General features: G+C 39.7%; 1 protein-coding gene across 1 annotated transcript in view; it reads left to right on the top strand.

The window, feature by feature from the left end:
- Positions 1-16824, top strand: part of ncanb (neurocan b) — a 226318-nt gene that overhangs the window by 33102 nt on the left and 176392 nt on the right. The window contains exon 4 of the mRNA XM_042483584.1: positions 16125-16262. Within this exon, the coding sequence (XP_042339518.1) occupies positions 16125-16262 (138 nt within the window). The remainder of the gene's footprint in view (positions 1-16124; positions 16263-16824) is intronic.

Consider the following 16824-nt stretch of genomic DNA (forward strand, 5'->3'; position numbering starts at 1 on the left):
CTGTACCTCATCACAGCCATTGTCGTGTTTGTGGATGAGTCTCCTGCAGTATGAAACTGTGGCGGGCATTGCCGGTCTGGCGCTCTGCGCTGGCGATTTGTAGAAGTTGCACAGTACACTGATTGCCAATAATGATGAGCTGGCGAGAGGCAGAGGGAGAGATGAGGTGGTGATTGCTGCTACTCTGCACGAGTCGATAATGGAGAATATATGTCATGTGCAATTATGTATCTTACTGTGTGCCCGTAACCCATATGCTAATTAATGCTGATTTATGCCTCATTATGTTGATTTATAACAGGGCAACAGGAGTGCTGTTGACTGACTGTGGAAAAGGAGTTGGCTCTATTAAAAGACATGGTGTTACTCTCACTCACTGTTTTCAGGGTGGCTCAGTGAGGCTTTGTTTCAGTGTGAGAAACAATCCTACCTCTAGATTTTTTATGATAATAAAATATAAAAGTTTAAAACTATGGTACCTTTCCGGCGGTTTTGCACATTTTGGCCCATTAAATGCAAATCATGTATACTTAACATTACCGCTGGCCATTTTCTAAACCATTACTTTGATTTCCTGCTTTCCAGCTTTTCCAGCCTTGTCTCCCCTCATTTCGGCACGCTGTGTAAATTAGACTTAAAACTTGAGAAACTGCTCGAGATAGGCAATCCATCACAGTGAACATTTAGTCACCCGCACCTTTTTTTCTGGTCACACTCTGATTATTTTTGTGTAGTTATTCATTTGGGAGCATGGACCACTTTAAAAATCTTGGTGGTGCTTTTTGGGAAATTCTGACATTCAAGATTTGATAATCAGCTACTAAAAGGCACTGCATTCATTAGCTCTGTTGTCAGTAATCAAACCTGCAAATAGGGAAATGGGAAAGTTGTTGAAAGAATTATGCAAATTTGGTAATTACCTGAAATGCAAACTACTGTGCAGGTGCATTGCTGTTTGCCACAGTGTCTTTCCACATATTGGCCTTAAATGAGCTTTATGTGGCATTCAGAGCATATCAGGGGTGGGACTGTCTGCACCCGTTTCTCAAATGGATTTGGTTCAGCTGGAGCCTGGCAGTTTACAGTGCTAACTGAATAACCAGAGATAACAAATGCAAAAGTGCAGACAAAGCTAATGGTGTTAACCTAGGAGGAAACTTGTGGATGGGGGCTATGTTTCTTTGACACCATCATCCAGATATCAGCGGTGCTGCTGTATGAGCGCAGTGCAGAATGCCAGCGATTAGCTAATCGGTAAGACCAAACACCCAGGACGTGCACCAATCTTCACAGTGGCCAAACAGTGGGATTACAACTCCCGAATCGGTTCTGTGGTGCCATTGGGCACAGAGTTGTATTTTTATTTTGAGCATTACAACCCTGCAACATGACTCTATCTCTATGTTTCACTATCTGGGTTTGATCCATTTAGTCTGATAACATTTTAAAAGTCTAGAAGATACAGTGATAAATGATATGGTGAGTAGTACCTGGGGTACTAGGTAGTGTTTCTGAGACTTTGCTCTAGGTTTTTGGCACAGCATGATAATGCTACATTAATATTTATTTATTGTAAATTATATTTGCTTAAGTGTGTATTACTGAGACCTACTTTTATACTTTTTACATGGAATGTATTGTTGTCGTTTTTTTATTTTATGTTTTCAGGGCATGTCTTTTATATATTTTATGATGTAACTGAGGTCAAATTTTCACATTTGCGGACAATGAAGTTTTTGTAATTCATAAACAGTTGCTTATCGACACATCCAGCAGACTTTGAGCAACATTGAAATTCATTTTGAGGTGTATTTCAGGTCACCTGACAAATGTAAATTCAGTATTTACTCTCTCTTTAGCCTTGTTTTAGTCTCCAGCAACTGCTTAGAGAAATCTTTGGCTTGGAAGTGGTCGATGAAAATGATGAAAGTGAACTAAAATGGTGAAGTTATGTGCCATAAAACTGAAACAAAAACTGACACAATAAGCTGAAAGATGCTAAAATGCTCTGTAGAGCTGAGGGAAACTACAGTCGAGTTTATTTTAACATTGTCGAAGTGCAATGGTGGCTTCCATTATTTCATTCCTGGTAAAAAAAAAAAAATTGCGCATTAAAATTAATTGAAACTGATCAACTTAAATAAGAGAAATCAGTCTAAAAAATACTTAGAATCTGGTCGGCAGTGATGTAAAACATATGCGATTTGTAGTTAATGGACTCAAATATGCAAACTGCTTAGATAACTTCACTTCAATAACAACAGCTGCTACTTTGCAATCCCTTCAAAAAACAATTTGCACAACCAAATGCAGGAAAATGTCCACTGATCATACATATATTAAATCCTAAAGTAGTTTCATTTTGGGCAGCAGGCGACACTTATGCAAATAAGACCCGAGTTTGCTGATATTCTGTGAGAAAACTGCAACGCTGGAGTCGGATCTTGTCACCGTCTTATCACCAAGCTTCCTGGGTTCCCAGCCCTGTGGACCGTGACAGACACATTTACAGCTGGCTTTTTCAGCGAACCGTCCTCTTTACTGTTTTATTGTAACAGTCAGCACCTGTGCATTTGAAGGCTGTGTGCTGGAGGATGAGGAGGTCCCGCTCCCTCTGCTTGTTTGTGCGACAAGGCACCTTTTAAACAGTGAGATGATAGCACAGAGTGTAGAGGTGGACAGAAATGAAACAGAGCGAGGATATGCTGTTCTCAATAGATGAAGGGGTCTCTGGTGTCAGTGCTGACGGAGATGTTGAAGCTAAACATCTTGTGCTTTAGTTTGTAATACACCCGGGCCTCAGGACGCAGCCTTTGATCGTGATATTGTCTCTCTGCTCACGGCTGTTGTTTGAAATTGAGGTTTGTCTGCAGCAATAAGTGTGTCACTTATGGTATCTGTCAGTGTTGATCAAAGTGTTTCAGCAGCACTCTTAAATACATTTGAAAACTCCTTACCTGATGTTTTATAGAAATGTGTATTTGTAATTCTTTTGTTGCGTGGAGGCCACCATCACTGCGGTATGACTGATGCTATTAAGCCTCATTAGCATGTAATTGCTTTGATAAGGCTGCAAGATAACATCAGCTTGGCACACGGTGAAGCAAAATATGAAGTTTCACGTCACTCCCCAGAGTTTCTTTACTAATTGCACACTTGAAACACAAGAAACTACCTTTTGTTATTGCACTAAAGAAAGCATGTTATTGCACAAGAGAGCCAAAGCAACTGCACCCATGCATGCTGCAGAAGAGACAGACATTTAGATAGTATCCCTAATCATATTTTCCTGAAAACATGTTATATATTATTTGAGTGAAAAAATTAAGTCCAAAAATCAGTAAAGAACGCAAATAATGTTCATCACGTACAACAAAGTATCAGAGTAATTTGCACCAAAGATTGTCCTTTTGATTTCTGCTGTTGATGTGGTAGTTTCAGGCCTTATGACCACCTCATAAAATTGTATGTGTGTTCCCAATCTCTGAGACTTATGACTTACATTTACTATGAGTTCACTAGCCGGGTATAGCCATCGAAAGTCGGTACAAAAAAAAAACTGAGCCAACAGAAAGATTTGGATCTAAGGCTGCACTATGCAGTGCAGAATTGCATTATCTTCACCCCTGTATATTTATACTAAGACCCCAACAAAAACTCATTAGTATGATATTGTTATAAACTGTTTTGGTTGGAAAAAGCTGGATATTAATTCTCTCTTTCACCAATAGCCACTATTTTAGATCCGTTTTAATACATCCCTGCATCGTGTTACACTCATACCCTGCCTGGGAACATCGTTAAACATGAAGCCAAACCATCTCTGCTCTGTGCCTCTCCACCAGGTCAGACAGGGGACTCTCTGATTGGTCATCTCTTTATTATAGCCCAATCAAGCCCCAGCTAACAGCCTCTTGTCTCCTCCCCTCTCAGCTTCATTCATTATAGATCACCTGCCCCCACCTGCACGGCTTCATTACTCCCTCATTTACGGCTTCTCTGGTCTGCTGACTCTTCTTTTTTACACAGGGCTTCACAGCCCTCCTGGTGCCGTTGTCTCAACACCCCACCAGCGTCTCCCCCACTCTTTGTCTGCATCCTTCTGTCCTTCACTATCTACCCTTATTATATCCTTCTCTCTCATTTTCATCATTAGGTAATTTAACCCTTCAAGCCGGAAAATGGCTGAGTGCAGTTTGTTGATTGCCTTTTAGTGCTTTAGTCAGTTATTTCTGGGACAATGAGCTGCAGAGTCTGGATTGGCACGACGAATGACCCCCACATACGACACTAACATTTTCCTCCCTTCGTCTCACACACACACACACACACACACACACACATACACGCACTGTTTGTACGTACTCATATTCCCTCCCTCTGTTGAGTTGCTCACTGCTGTTGCTAACCACGAGGCTCTCGAAGGAATCGACAAAGCCAACAATTTATTAAAAACAACAAATAAAGCCTACAATTATTGGCAGAGCCCAGAATCATTTTCCTGCATTGTTGTAAATGCTCACTGAGTTGGACCTCATTCAGCCTGCACTGGGTTGTGTAATGTTGCAATAAGAGTGACAAACTAATCACCTAATTTAGTATAATTATCGATTTCATGACATTTTTTCTTGAAGCTGCCCTTTGTCTCACACACACGTACTGTTTTTATCCGTTTTATTCTCTCCTTCAGTTGAGTTGCTCACCAGTGTTGCTAACTATGAAACTCTCCTGGGAATTGACAAAGCCAACAATTAATTTAAAAAACAAAACAAAAAAAAAACAAAACAACAAAATGGCTACAATTATTGGCAGAGACCAAAATCCTTTTCCTGCATTGTTGTAAATGCTCATTGAGTTGGACCTTATTCAACTTGCATTTGGGTGTATAATATTGCAATAAGAATGACTAACTATCACATATTTTAGTATAATTAGCGATTTCATTGACATTTTTTCTGGACCTGCCCTTTGTCACGCACACATGCACTGTTTTTATGCACTCTTATTCTCTCCCTCCGTTGAGTTGCTTACAAATGCTGCTAACTACGAAAACTCACCTGGGAATCGACAAAGCCAGCAATCAATTGAAAAAAACAAAACAACTAAATGGCTACAATTATTGGCAGAGCCCAAAATCCTTTTCCTGCATTGTTGTAAATGCTCACTGAGTTGGACCTTATTCTACCTGCACTGGGGTGTGTAATGTTGCAATAAGAATGACAAACCAATCACCTATTTTAGTATAATTATCGATTTCATTGACACTTTTCTTGAAGCAGGCCGTGCTGAAATGATTCCTGTCTTAATGTTCTCTCTCTGTTGCTGTGTTTAAGCTGGTGTTATTGCTTTTTTCATTGACCTTGTTTGGTACTCAGCAGGAAAACCACCCAGAGAAAATCACAAGTACAAACACAGAATAAGCTTAAGGCCACATCATGTGCATAAAGAAATGGTTAGCTGTGCAGGGTTGCCAGTGTGTGTGTTTTATTGCTGGAAAAATGAATCAAGAAGTGGAATCCACTCAGTGAGGATCTTTCAGCCTCTCTCTAACGTGTACAAATGTATTTAAATACTCGCCCACCATTTATTTTGTTTGTTTACCCAGCCTGGATGCGCATCAATTTCAGCTTCCTATAAATGAAGGCAGATGTTGTGAGTCTGTATTCTACCCTTCAAACGATTAGCATCAGTTCTTCAGGATGGTTATGTAACTTAATACAATTTTTTTTCTCCCAAAATGCAAGGATTTCTCTGAGTAATTAGGAGCAGTAGAGTGCTTTGGTTGACTGCAGCAGATGTTTTTGTATTCTGTAACAAATTTAAACTCAATGCAATGGGAGGTAATTGTTGGTCGGGGCACCACTTTGGTCCAGACGGTCCAAGAGGATGAATTCTGCCTTGCTGATTAGCTGACTTTTCATCTAGTGCCACAATGAGGTTGACCTTTTTTGGTTCTTACTAAATATCTCTACGTATCTTGACCACTACATCTATTGACTGTTTATCGTGCTAAGTATCGACTGTTGTACCACCAGTCCACGAAACAGCTTCGTTTCCCAGGCTGTGAGAATCCTAAACTCCTCCTTCGACTCCACAAGATGTAGCAGGATTTAACAACAAATTTTAATTTAATGAATCTGCCTTGTACCTAATGATTGAATAACCATGAATCTTGGTAGAGATAGTCATGATCCCCAGGTGATTATTCTTAGTGATGTTAGTGATCCCTTTACCTTTCCTCTATTGCCACCAGGAGGTTGACATTTTTTATTCTTACTAAAATACCTCCACACCTATTGAATGGATTACCATAAAGTTTGGTACAGATATTCACAGTCCCCAGAGGATGCATCCTAATGACTTTGCTGTGATCCCTTTACTTAATTACAATATAATAATAATGATAGTAAACTATGTATATGTTAGTTTCCAAAACAAAGTTTATGAAAGGCTTTAAGAACAGTCTCAAATGTTGTGATAGATGGAGCCATCCTAACCTCCTCTAGAAGGTTTTTTCCAAAGTCTGGAGACCATGATGGCAAACAATTTGTCACCTTTGTTTTTGTGTCTAGATTTAGGAGCCACCAGGAGAGCAGCATTGGAGTACCTCAGGGAATGTGATGGCAGATGGGGGTTTAAAATGTCAGGCTTTAAAAGTTATAAGTACAATTTTAAAATCCACCTTAAAAACTAATAGGCAGCCAGTGCAAAAATGTCAGGACAGGTGTGATGTGTTCTCATTTTGGATTCATCGTAGGGAGGACAGAGACTTTTTATTGAAGATGGAAAAAAGGGACCTGACATAATCTAGCTGTGATTTAACAAAAGCCTGAATGACGGTTTAAAGCTTTTTATTAGACAGAAATGCCTTAATTTTAGAATTTTTCCTAAGTTGTAAAAAGCATGACTGTATGACGGATTTGATGTGGCTGTTCAAAGTGAGGTTGCTGTCAAATAACACACCAAGGTTTCTAGACTGCGTAGTAATAAGATGGGAGTTTTAACCTAGTATGTTTGTAATTTGAGTGTTTAAGTCAGTAAAATAGAAGTACCTCATTCTTTTTTGAGTTAAGTGAAAGGGAATGGCCTTAATCAGGTACGAATTTGTGGTTTTGAGTGAAATGTCTTGACAAATTTTGGATGGATTGTCATAGATCTGATACCGATACTGGATTTTTGAAGTGTGGCTGTATGAGATATGTACATCACATACAGTAGCTGGCGATCAGCGCGCTTTGCAGAAACAGATAGGATTCGCACCACACAGGGGTTAATGTCAAAATGGCTCTTTAAAAACAGGCCAACCTAAAAAAAAAAATCAATATCAGTCTAAGTGGACGCTATAATCAGAGTATTTTCACCACTTTACCTTGCGGTCATACAGCCTTTTCCTTTGACACTACATTTCTCATCCCCCGCCCGGTCAGCTGTTTGGGTCAGAAAGTGCTTTTAACAGCTGTTACGCAATCCCACACCATGTGAGAACTCTTAATACAGCTTCCAATTAGACGGACACTGTATTTTTTATGTTGTTTTTTTTTTTTTTTTTTTAAATGGCTAAAACGCGTTTTGATATCCAACCCCTGCGGGGTGTGCGTCCCATCTGTTCCTGCAAACCAGGAGTGTGCAGACCGCCAGCTACTGTATGTAAAACATTGACTGTACATAAGTATCTCATAAAATCCCAAACTCTCACTTTAACCTTTCCTTCAGCATCATCATAAGGTCAAAATTTTAACTTGTTCAATACTTTCCTTCAGTAGTGTAATGGTAGTTGTTGAGGTGGGTGTACTACTTTAAGAGGGTATACTGTCCTGTTATTCCAAATGCTTTTTGTAAACAGTTAGAAAAAGAGGTGGGTGTACGCCGTGTACCTGCATAAACCCTCTGCTAAACCACTGCTTTCGCTGATGACCAAATATCTGCAAAAGTAATGACATTTCCAACAAACTCAGCTTTCTCTAGGGCTAATTGGCAATTTTTAAGCACACTGGAACACAAAACCTTATTTTTTTTACATAGTATATCTGCCAGACATCAATATGTTAGCATTGTCATTGTAAGCATGCTGATGTTAGCCTTTTGCACAAAGCAAAGCTGTTCCTAACTTTAACCAATAGACTGTATATAAAGATGGACGACACATCTCCACTTTCTCCCACTGTACAAAAATGAGGGCAAATATCCTGGATATGGCTCATGCTTTCTTGCGCTCTTGACATTATTTGGAGTCTGGTCGGTAGAGTCTGGGTATGGGTGTCATCCTCGATAGCTCACTGTTTCAATCCCAGATACATAATATTACCCGGACTGCATATTTCCATCTACGTAACATTAATCGTCTCCGCCCCTCTGTCACTCTGCATTCTACTTCTATCCTTGTTCACGACCTCGTCACCTCGGCCTCCTTCACAAATCCCTGCATAAGCTTCAACTAGTCCAGAATTCAGCCGCTCGCATCATCCCCAAAACCCCCCTCATTTCACCACATCACCCCGATCCTACAGCAGCTCCACTGGCTCCCGGATAAATTCAGAACAGAATTCAAAATCCTCCTGTATGCACTCAAGGCCATCCACAGCCTTGCACCTCCTTACCTGCCAGATCTCCTCCACATCGCCATCTCCTCCCGCTCCCTTAGATCCTCCTCCTCCATCCACCTCACTGTGCCCCCCACCCGCCTCAGCACAACTCTGGGACTCACTCCCACCGGACATCCAAAACATTAAATCTCTTCCGCTCTTCAAATCTAGACTCAAAACTCACCTGTTCAAGATTGCTTACTCTGTGTAATTGCATTGTTCCATTTTATACTCTGTGTAGCTTTTATCTGTTGTTTTATTGTAATTGTTTTATCTCTGTGAAGTGTCCTTGAGTGCTGAGAAAGGCGCTTATAAAAAAGATGTATTATTATTAGAGATCTTAGCTGTATTAAGTTTCCAACCATACACACGTCCGACAAATCGGGAGCAGTGCCATTGAAGGCGAGCACACCAATTGGGACACATAACTGTCAATTCTGATGTCCCTTTTTTTTTTATAGCATTAAATAACTAATTTAAATGACAAAAAAACACTTACATACATCAGGGTGAAGAGAACTTTTTTAAAAGGTCAGAAACCATCTTTGATATGATTTTTCTTAGTTTATGCTGCCAACCATTTAGGGGGGGTGATGTTTTGGGGGACTCTAATGTCATCCATCTCTTTATATAGTCTGTGCTTCAACCTCACAGAGCTACTAGCACATCTGTAGACTTTTAATGGTGTTAATATCAAGTTGATTATATTCTCGAAGAGCTTTGCAGTTTATATGCTCTTTGATTTGTAGTCACATTGAGTCATTTGTGCTTTCAACTAATTGTTTTAAAGATAAAGCTCATTCATTGGGTTATCTTGCACTCTGGGTCAGGGTCTGGGTCACACATTTGTTATGTTTAATTGAGGCCGCAGAGAAGACGGAGCTTTAGAGACTGAAAAACAAAGTAAATATAAAGCTTGAACAGCAGAAGTCTGCCTGGGAGTCTGCATGTCTGCTGACCTTTTCATTCATTTCCACTCCTTCAAAGACATAAAACAAGCGGCAGCCAATATACAATAACAAATATATCTTATGTTTATTATAACTGAATGTTATGGCTTTGTCGCACATTGTCTTGATGATTTTGTTCTCATACATTAAAGATCTTCGCCCACATTGTGCATCTTAAGGTATTTTCATTGAGTTACTCTGGATGTGGAGCGCTCTGTTGTTGTCATTCAAGCTGATTTGGGCTTTTTTGATTGTTACGCCTTCAGAATTGAATCTTTGTGAAAACAAAAGCCTCCAACGAGGAGGTAGGAGTAAACTTTATTCCAAAATCCGCTCAGGGAGAAACACATTCCTCTGCTGTGCCTAATTATTCCGCTGGGTTTCAGGGGTGGCTGGACAGTATTTTATGAAGCCAAATCTCCAGGGATTAATTTCTCTCATGGTTTGCCTAATTAAGGTATTAACAAAATGTAATAAACTCTTGCCAGAGGATGCTTCCAAGCATTGCTTATAGCTCCAGCCACCACATCAAATATGTATTTAATCTAAGTATAATGTAGTGGCTACACAAGATAAACACATTTACCCAGAGCTATCAAGCCCAGGGATCGATATAAGCCGTTTCTTTGTTTACTCTCTTGTTTGTAGTTTGATTGCCTTCTGGTCATTCTGGGAAGTGGAGAAGCAGAGAGGTAAAAGAGTAAGAACAAGAAGTAGAGAGAAAGGAAGCTCTGTCTCAGTATTCTTCATCATCATATCTACTATCGCCATCACCATCATCTTCAAAAGGCCTTGCCCTTTTGAAGCGTCTGTGTGTGGAGAGATCTGATAAGCACGAGCTTAGGGTTTGTGGCGCTGCAGTCCTTTTGGTGTCAAGCCCACTGGAGAGCCTGTCTGGCTTCAACTATTCTTTAATGCCGAAGTCAGTTTCAAGCATGCAGCCAACATTAGTTTGAGTGTAACTCTCATGCGCCGCTTTGAACAGGAGGAGGACTTCAGCTGTCCCCGCCGCACAGCAATTACGCCATCAATGAAGTGTCTGAAAACATCAGATGATTTGCACAAAGTGATGACTTGCGTCTTTGAAAGTCTTCTCCCGACAGTGATCATCAAAAGTCACGTCTCATGTTTTCTCATCTCATCTTAAATCAAATGATATTCTGTGACACCGCTCTACTGTACAGCGCTGTGTGCTTATACTGTCAGGTACGTCACACTGTGGCTGGCCAACGGTATCCTTAGTTTGTGTTTGGGCTTATTTTATGGGGAGTAAGTTCACTTTGATGCTCAAGAACAGGCTTATGAGCTGTAGCACTGCTTTGTACAGGCAGCGTTTAATGTCACAGTATGATTTTTATCCTAATCTGAATTTGCATCCTTAAACCGGCTTGTGCTCTCTTAGAAACAGGAATTTTTTCTCACGGTCAGTCACTGAATAACTTAAGCATGCTTTTAACTTTACCAGGTTCCACTAATGGTCTCCTTTTAAAGAAAGCTTTGAATAAACTGCATACCATATAAAACGCAGCATTTCAAGTGCTGACTGTGGCCTGAAGAAGAGAATACATTAAACCTGTTTTAAAGTCGCTTTATTTGCTCTTATTTTTATAATATACTTTAAAAAACTGCTCGTTTTCTAAAAATAACTAAGGGGACCAGCACCTGAACACATAGTACCCGTGCTTGTAGGATAAGTCTTGTCTAGATGTCTCCGTTATTTGTCATTTTTGCTATTTTCTGGGCCAGGACAAATACCAGTGTTAAGGAGGCTTTTTAGTGCAGTGATCATCCCCTCTACAGCAGCCAGCTGGAGGACCTGAGGGCGTCAGAACATGCTGACAGCTTTAAACAAAGTTTCAGTTTCAAAGTATACTTTGTCAGCATCGCGTTTACATAATGGCGAATGTCAGATGTGGTCAGGGCTGCAACTAATGATTATTTTCATTATCAGTTAATCTGCTGATTATTTTCTCTATTAATCGTTTGGTCTATGAAATGTCAGAAAATTGTGAAAAATGTCCATCCCAGTTTCTCAAGATCTAAGATGATGTCTTAACATGTCAAAGATGTTCAGTTCAAAACAGAGATCAGCAGGAACTCAAATTTTAGAGGCTAAAAACAGCATTTTCTGCCATTTTTGCATTAAATATTACGTTAATGATTAATCGTTTATCAAAATAGTTGGCAGTTATTTTTCTGTGAATCTTTTAATCAATAAGTCGACTAATTGTTGCAGCTCCAGATGAGATCTACATCATCTATTTTTTAAATTCCACTCCATGATTATTTTTGATCACTTTTAACCCTTTCTTGTTTTCTTAACATCTTAGAAAAGGAAGATCTGGCTTTTATTTTATTGAGCTACTTCACATAGGAATATGAAGATCCTAAACACTGCTCGTTCTCAGCATCAGTATTTACTGGATATACTAATGTTTCAGTCCCCGTGGACCTTTGTAAAGAGTATTTAACAATAATTAACAATGTTTAATAAACATTTCCATACATACTAAACATTTTCCAATACACCAGCGCTTGAGTTAATTCATGTGCAAATATCTCCCTTTAAACAGTTTGTGATATACAGTACCATGTACCAGGTCTAAAGGACATTTGGATCTGCTAAAAAATTCAGAGGACCACAATCATCAGGACTCGTCATCTTGGGTCCTCCTTGCTGCACTTTCAGAAACTGAAACCCTCCTTCATTGTGACATGTCAGAGTCAAAGATTTCTGTGTGAGATGTGTTATGTTCAGGCACTTAAGCGTTAGCTGTAAAAACAGGCTGGTTTAAGTGTCTCACAGGAGAGAAAAGGCTTTGTTTATTATGTGATCTGGGTGAGATTGAAGAAACAAGACAATTTAAAGTGTTATAGCTCATTGTATTACGATATCTTAGGCAACACTTTTTTAGTAACATCCTTCATTTCTGATGGGTTCTTCTGGTTGGGTGATAATTAAAAAGTTTAGTTGATATATGTCAGAAAGGGAACATTTTTTAGCGGATTTCATTTGCAGACAGAGGACAAAGTTCTCTGGTGGCGTCATATGTGTAAGAAGATCTGTTGTTGTCTGACAAATCTTTACCAGTCTGGTACATGGGGGGATTATGGCTGTGGCTCAGGTGATCGTGCAGGTTGTCCTCTAATCGCAAGGTTGATGGTTTGATCCCCGGCTCCTCCAGTCAACATGTCAAAGTATCCTTGAGCAAGATAGTGAACCCCAAATTGTTCCCGGTGGCTGTTCCATCAGTGTGTGATTGTGTATGAATGGTGGCACCTTGTGCTGTAGCCTCAGCCGCCAGTGTGTGAATGTATGTGTGAATGTGACTTGTAGTGTGAAAGCGCTTTAAGTGGTCAAACGACTAGAAAAATGCTATAAAGGTGCAGGTCCATTTAACATTATGAGACAATGGGCCCCCCGGCACAGCTATGCAAAAGGCCCCACCACCTCTCCAACAGAGGAGCAAGAAACAGACTTTATGTTCGTTTTTCCTCTTTTTTTTCATTTTAACCCCCTTTTCGTATTTATTTTGTGTCTCTTTGAAGTTTCTTTGATCCTCTTTGTGGCTGTGGTTTTGATCGGTTTGAGTGACTTTGCAGATGAAGGCCAAGGGGCCCCCTGATACTTTGGGCCCCCTGATACTTTGGGCCCCTGGGTTTGTGCCAGTACACCTGTTCAGTAATCCATCAATGATGTGGTACTTTTGGTGTCTCATAAATCCATGATGGTATGATGTGTGCATGATCAATCAATAATATAATATTGGAAATGGGGATGATAACAATAATCGATAATCAGTTGGTTGTTAAGTATTTCATAGAGAATGTGAAGTTTAATCGATTAATTGATAGGCTCTGCATTGCAGTCGAAGTATATGCAATGTACTGCTGTGAGCTTTAATTGAGGAAAAATACAGTTAGTATTGTTTGACACAAGTTTTCATGTTTTTTTTCATATAACAATTAATCGATTAATTGATTGTTAATTTTACCTAAATCGATTTAGAAAAGTGCTTACAATTTGCAACCATAATTGGAACAAACTGTGCTACAACTCCTGCACGTTTTGTAAAAAGTGATTGATGTTTCCTCATGTTTGATTTTTTAAATGACAAATGGCATTATTACAAATTGGTTGCCTTGATCTAGTCATGTCTCCTATAGTGGGTGAGATGTTTTACAGTCTGTATGTCAAAAACAAAACAGAAAAAAAAAGTTGAAAGATGATGGATGAATTTCACCATGCACTTGGAGTGACGTGGCCTCGATTTATTCCGGGTAACCCTATCCCTGCTTTCCACTCCTGATTTTAGTGTTGCTGCACGGCTCAGCACCATGGACAGCTCCTTGAGTGTTGAGACGCTGCAGGAAAGCACTGCTTCTTCCCCATTCACTGACCTTCATTACAACATCCCCTCTCATGTCATGAAAAGTATACTGCTGCCTTATGGTGAAAATACTCTGCATATAATAAAAAAAAGTATTTTTTTGTTAAACCAACAAAATATAATGAAAGCAGCCTGAGCTCTGCTTAAATTATACAACTGCTGAACAAAGCGTTAATCTCCCTGCACGGGGCTCAACGTCTCGTGGGGGATCATTATTCTTCATATGCAACAAAGCGGTGGGTCACTCACTCTGCATATGAGTGTATACCAACACCACTATTGCACATTTTTATAAATGACTATAGGCATCATTCTGCAAGGACCATAATAACCTTAATGTTAACTGCCATGAAATGTATTGAAGACAAGGAGGATGATGCTAAGGTAAGCTTCCGATACATAGCTTCTGATTCAGCTGTTAAGGGGAGATGTTGACCACTTTAGACCAGGTCTAGATCAAAAACACCATACCCAGACAGGTCAAATCTGGACAAGATTAGCTTAGAGAGGCTAAAGGTTATTTAAAACCGAATTTAAGATTTTTGAAACCTTTACTCTACTTGTGAAAATGCAAAAAAAGGTAGATTTCACTGCCATTTTCACATGTTGACGCCATTAGACTGGGTCCAGATCAAAACCCCCAATACCCAGACAGATCAAATCTTGACTAGATTATCTCAGAGAGGCTCAAGATTAATAAAAACACAATTTTTTGAAACCTATACTCTATTTGTGACAGTGCAAAAAAGGGAAGATTTCACTGTTGTTGTTTTTTTTTTTTGTTTTTTTTTTTCCAAAAGTACACCACATTAGACCCGTCATGATCAAACAAAACCACAATACTTAGACAGGTCAAACCTGGACTGGATTGTCCCAGAGAGGCTAAATATTATTGAAAACATTGTTTCAGATTTGTTAAACCATTTTTATACTTGTGAAAAAGCAAATAAGAGGTAGATTTCACTGATTTTTTTTTTTTTAACCACATTAGACGAGGTCCAGATAAAACAAACAAAAACAACAACAAAAACACCACTAAGACAGGTCAAATGTGGATTTGATAATCTCAGAGAGGCTAAAGATTATTTAACACACAGTTTCACATGTGTAAAACCTTTATTCTATTTGTAAAAAGGAAAATAAACAGTAGATTTCACTGCTTTTCTCACATGTTGAGTACATTAAACCAGGTCCAAATCAAAAACCACTATACCTAGACAGGTCAAAACTGGACTAGATTATGCCAGAGGCTAAATATTATGTAGAATAATTCTTTACGACTTTTTAAACATTTATTCTATTTCTGGTTTTCTGCAGAAAATAAGAAATCTATCTGCTGAATTGGAAGCTAATCTTAGTGTCATACAAGTGGGCCATATAGGTCAAATTCTCATTCAGGTGAAAATTTTGATACAAGGTTTGCTGCTAAAGCCTGCCAACTAAATCCTCGGCAATTTGAGCATTAGCCTAATCTAATTTGATAGACTAAGCTAGCCCATTGCAAGTAAATCTCAGGTCATTGCTACGCTGCCAAAACAAGGTAATTCTATCCCTGAGGTTGTTAATTACAGCTCTCAGACAAAAGCAAAACGGGATTATGGGCCCTACAGTTGAGCTGAGATGCCAAATCACGTCTTTCTGAGCAAACCCCCCCTCTCCCTCCCCTTCCTGTCTCATAAATTACAGCAGGGGATCCGGACTAATAGCTGTGTGGGTGTTTTGTCCCACATCAGATCATTTATCACTCAGAATAAACAATGACACACCAGCGGGTCATCATCAGTCACATTGAGCCCGAAAATGTGGTTAGATGAGGCGCTTTTGGATTGAGTTTTGGTGTCAGATGGTGTTAGGTGCAGATACTTGTGGTCTTTACAACCTGAGGACAAAAAAAAAAAAAAAAAAGAAAAAGAGAAACCCCCCGCCCCCCCCTCCTCTCCTCCCCCCTCCACCCCTCTCCTGCTATTTGAATAGAGAGCCTGCGGAGCACTCTTTTGTTCAGTAGCGCTCAGCTGCTGGAGAGGTGAGCACCACTCTGGCGCTCTTCCACTCATCGGCTGCTGCTGCCCCGGCTCGTCTCCGGAAGAAGCGCGGACACCCCGCTCGAGACCCATTGCATGCATAAAATACCGGTGACTCCCCGGTCTCTGCCTCCCATTACCCGACACTCACAGCTGCTTCGTTTTCACCCGCTCTTGCAGGGGCTTTTTACGCGCCGTTGGATGCTTCGGCTCTCCTTCTCTGTGGCGCTGTACCACCTGCACCGTATCAGACCGACGCTCCTGCTTGAAGGCTACTGACTGCATCGCTCTACATTCCTGTGGACTGGACCCCGAAAGGTGAAGGCGAGTTCTTTAAGCTGCTTTTTTTGGGGCATTTTGACTACAGTTTTAGCATGCAAAGTCAATTTTGACGGTATTGTACTCCCACATATACAAGAAAAAGGGTGTTTCACAGCTTCTGTTCACTACAGTCGGTGATGAATTGGAGATAAGCTTGTCAATACTGTTCAAAGATAATGATGATAAATATATGTGTACTATAAAGACAGGCTATTATAAAGAGTGCGGTTCATTCACTCAAAAAAAAACCCAACCCACTTTATTTGGCTCAAGCTTAGACAAGGCTGATTTTCAGAAATGATATCCAATGTTGGAAATATATTTTGATTTGTTTGATTTTGTAAAACACCTTTGTTTTTATTTATTATCTTTTTCTCAATTCATGCTTTTTTAAAAAAAAACCAAGTTCATCCTATCACTTGACTTAAGGAAATAAGGCTTTTATAAGAAACATATTGTCTTGCCAAAGTGTAGTCCTTTTGTCATTTTTCTGTTGGTTTGCATGATGTCATGACTGTCCAGCTATGCTGCATCTGTTAAATATAACCTCCAAATATAG

The sequence above is a fragment of the Plectropomus leopardus genome, chromosome 3, assembly GCF_008729295.1.
Source record: "Plectropomus leopardus isolate mb chromosome 3, YSFRI_Pleo_2.0, whole genome shotgun sequence".
Taxonomy (NCBI): domain Eukaryota; kingdom Metazoa; phylum Chordata; class Actinopteri; order Perciformes; family Serranidae; genus Plectropomus; species Plectropomus leopardus.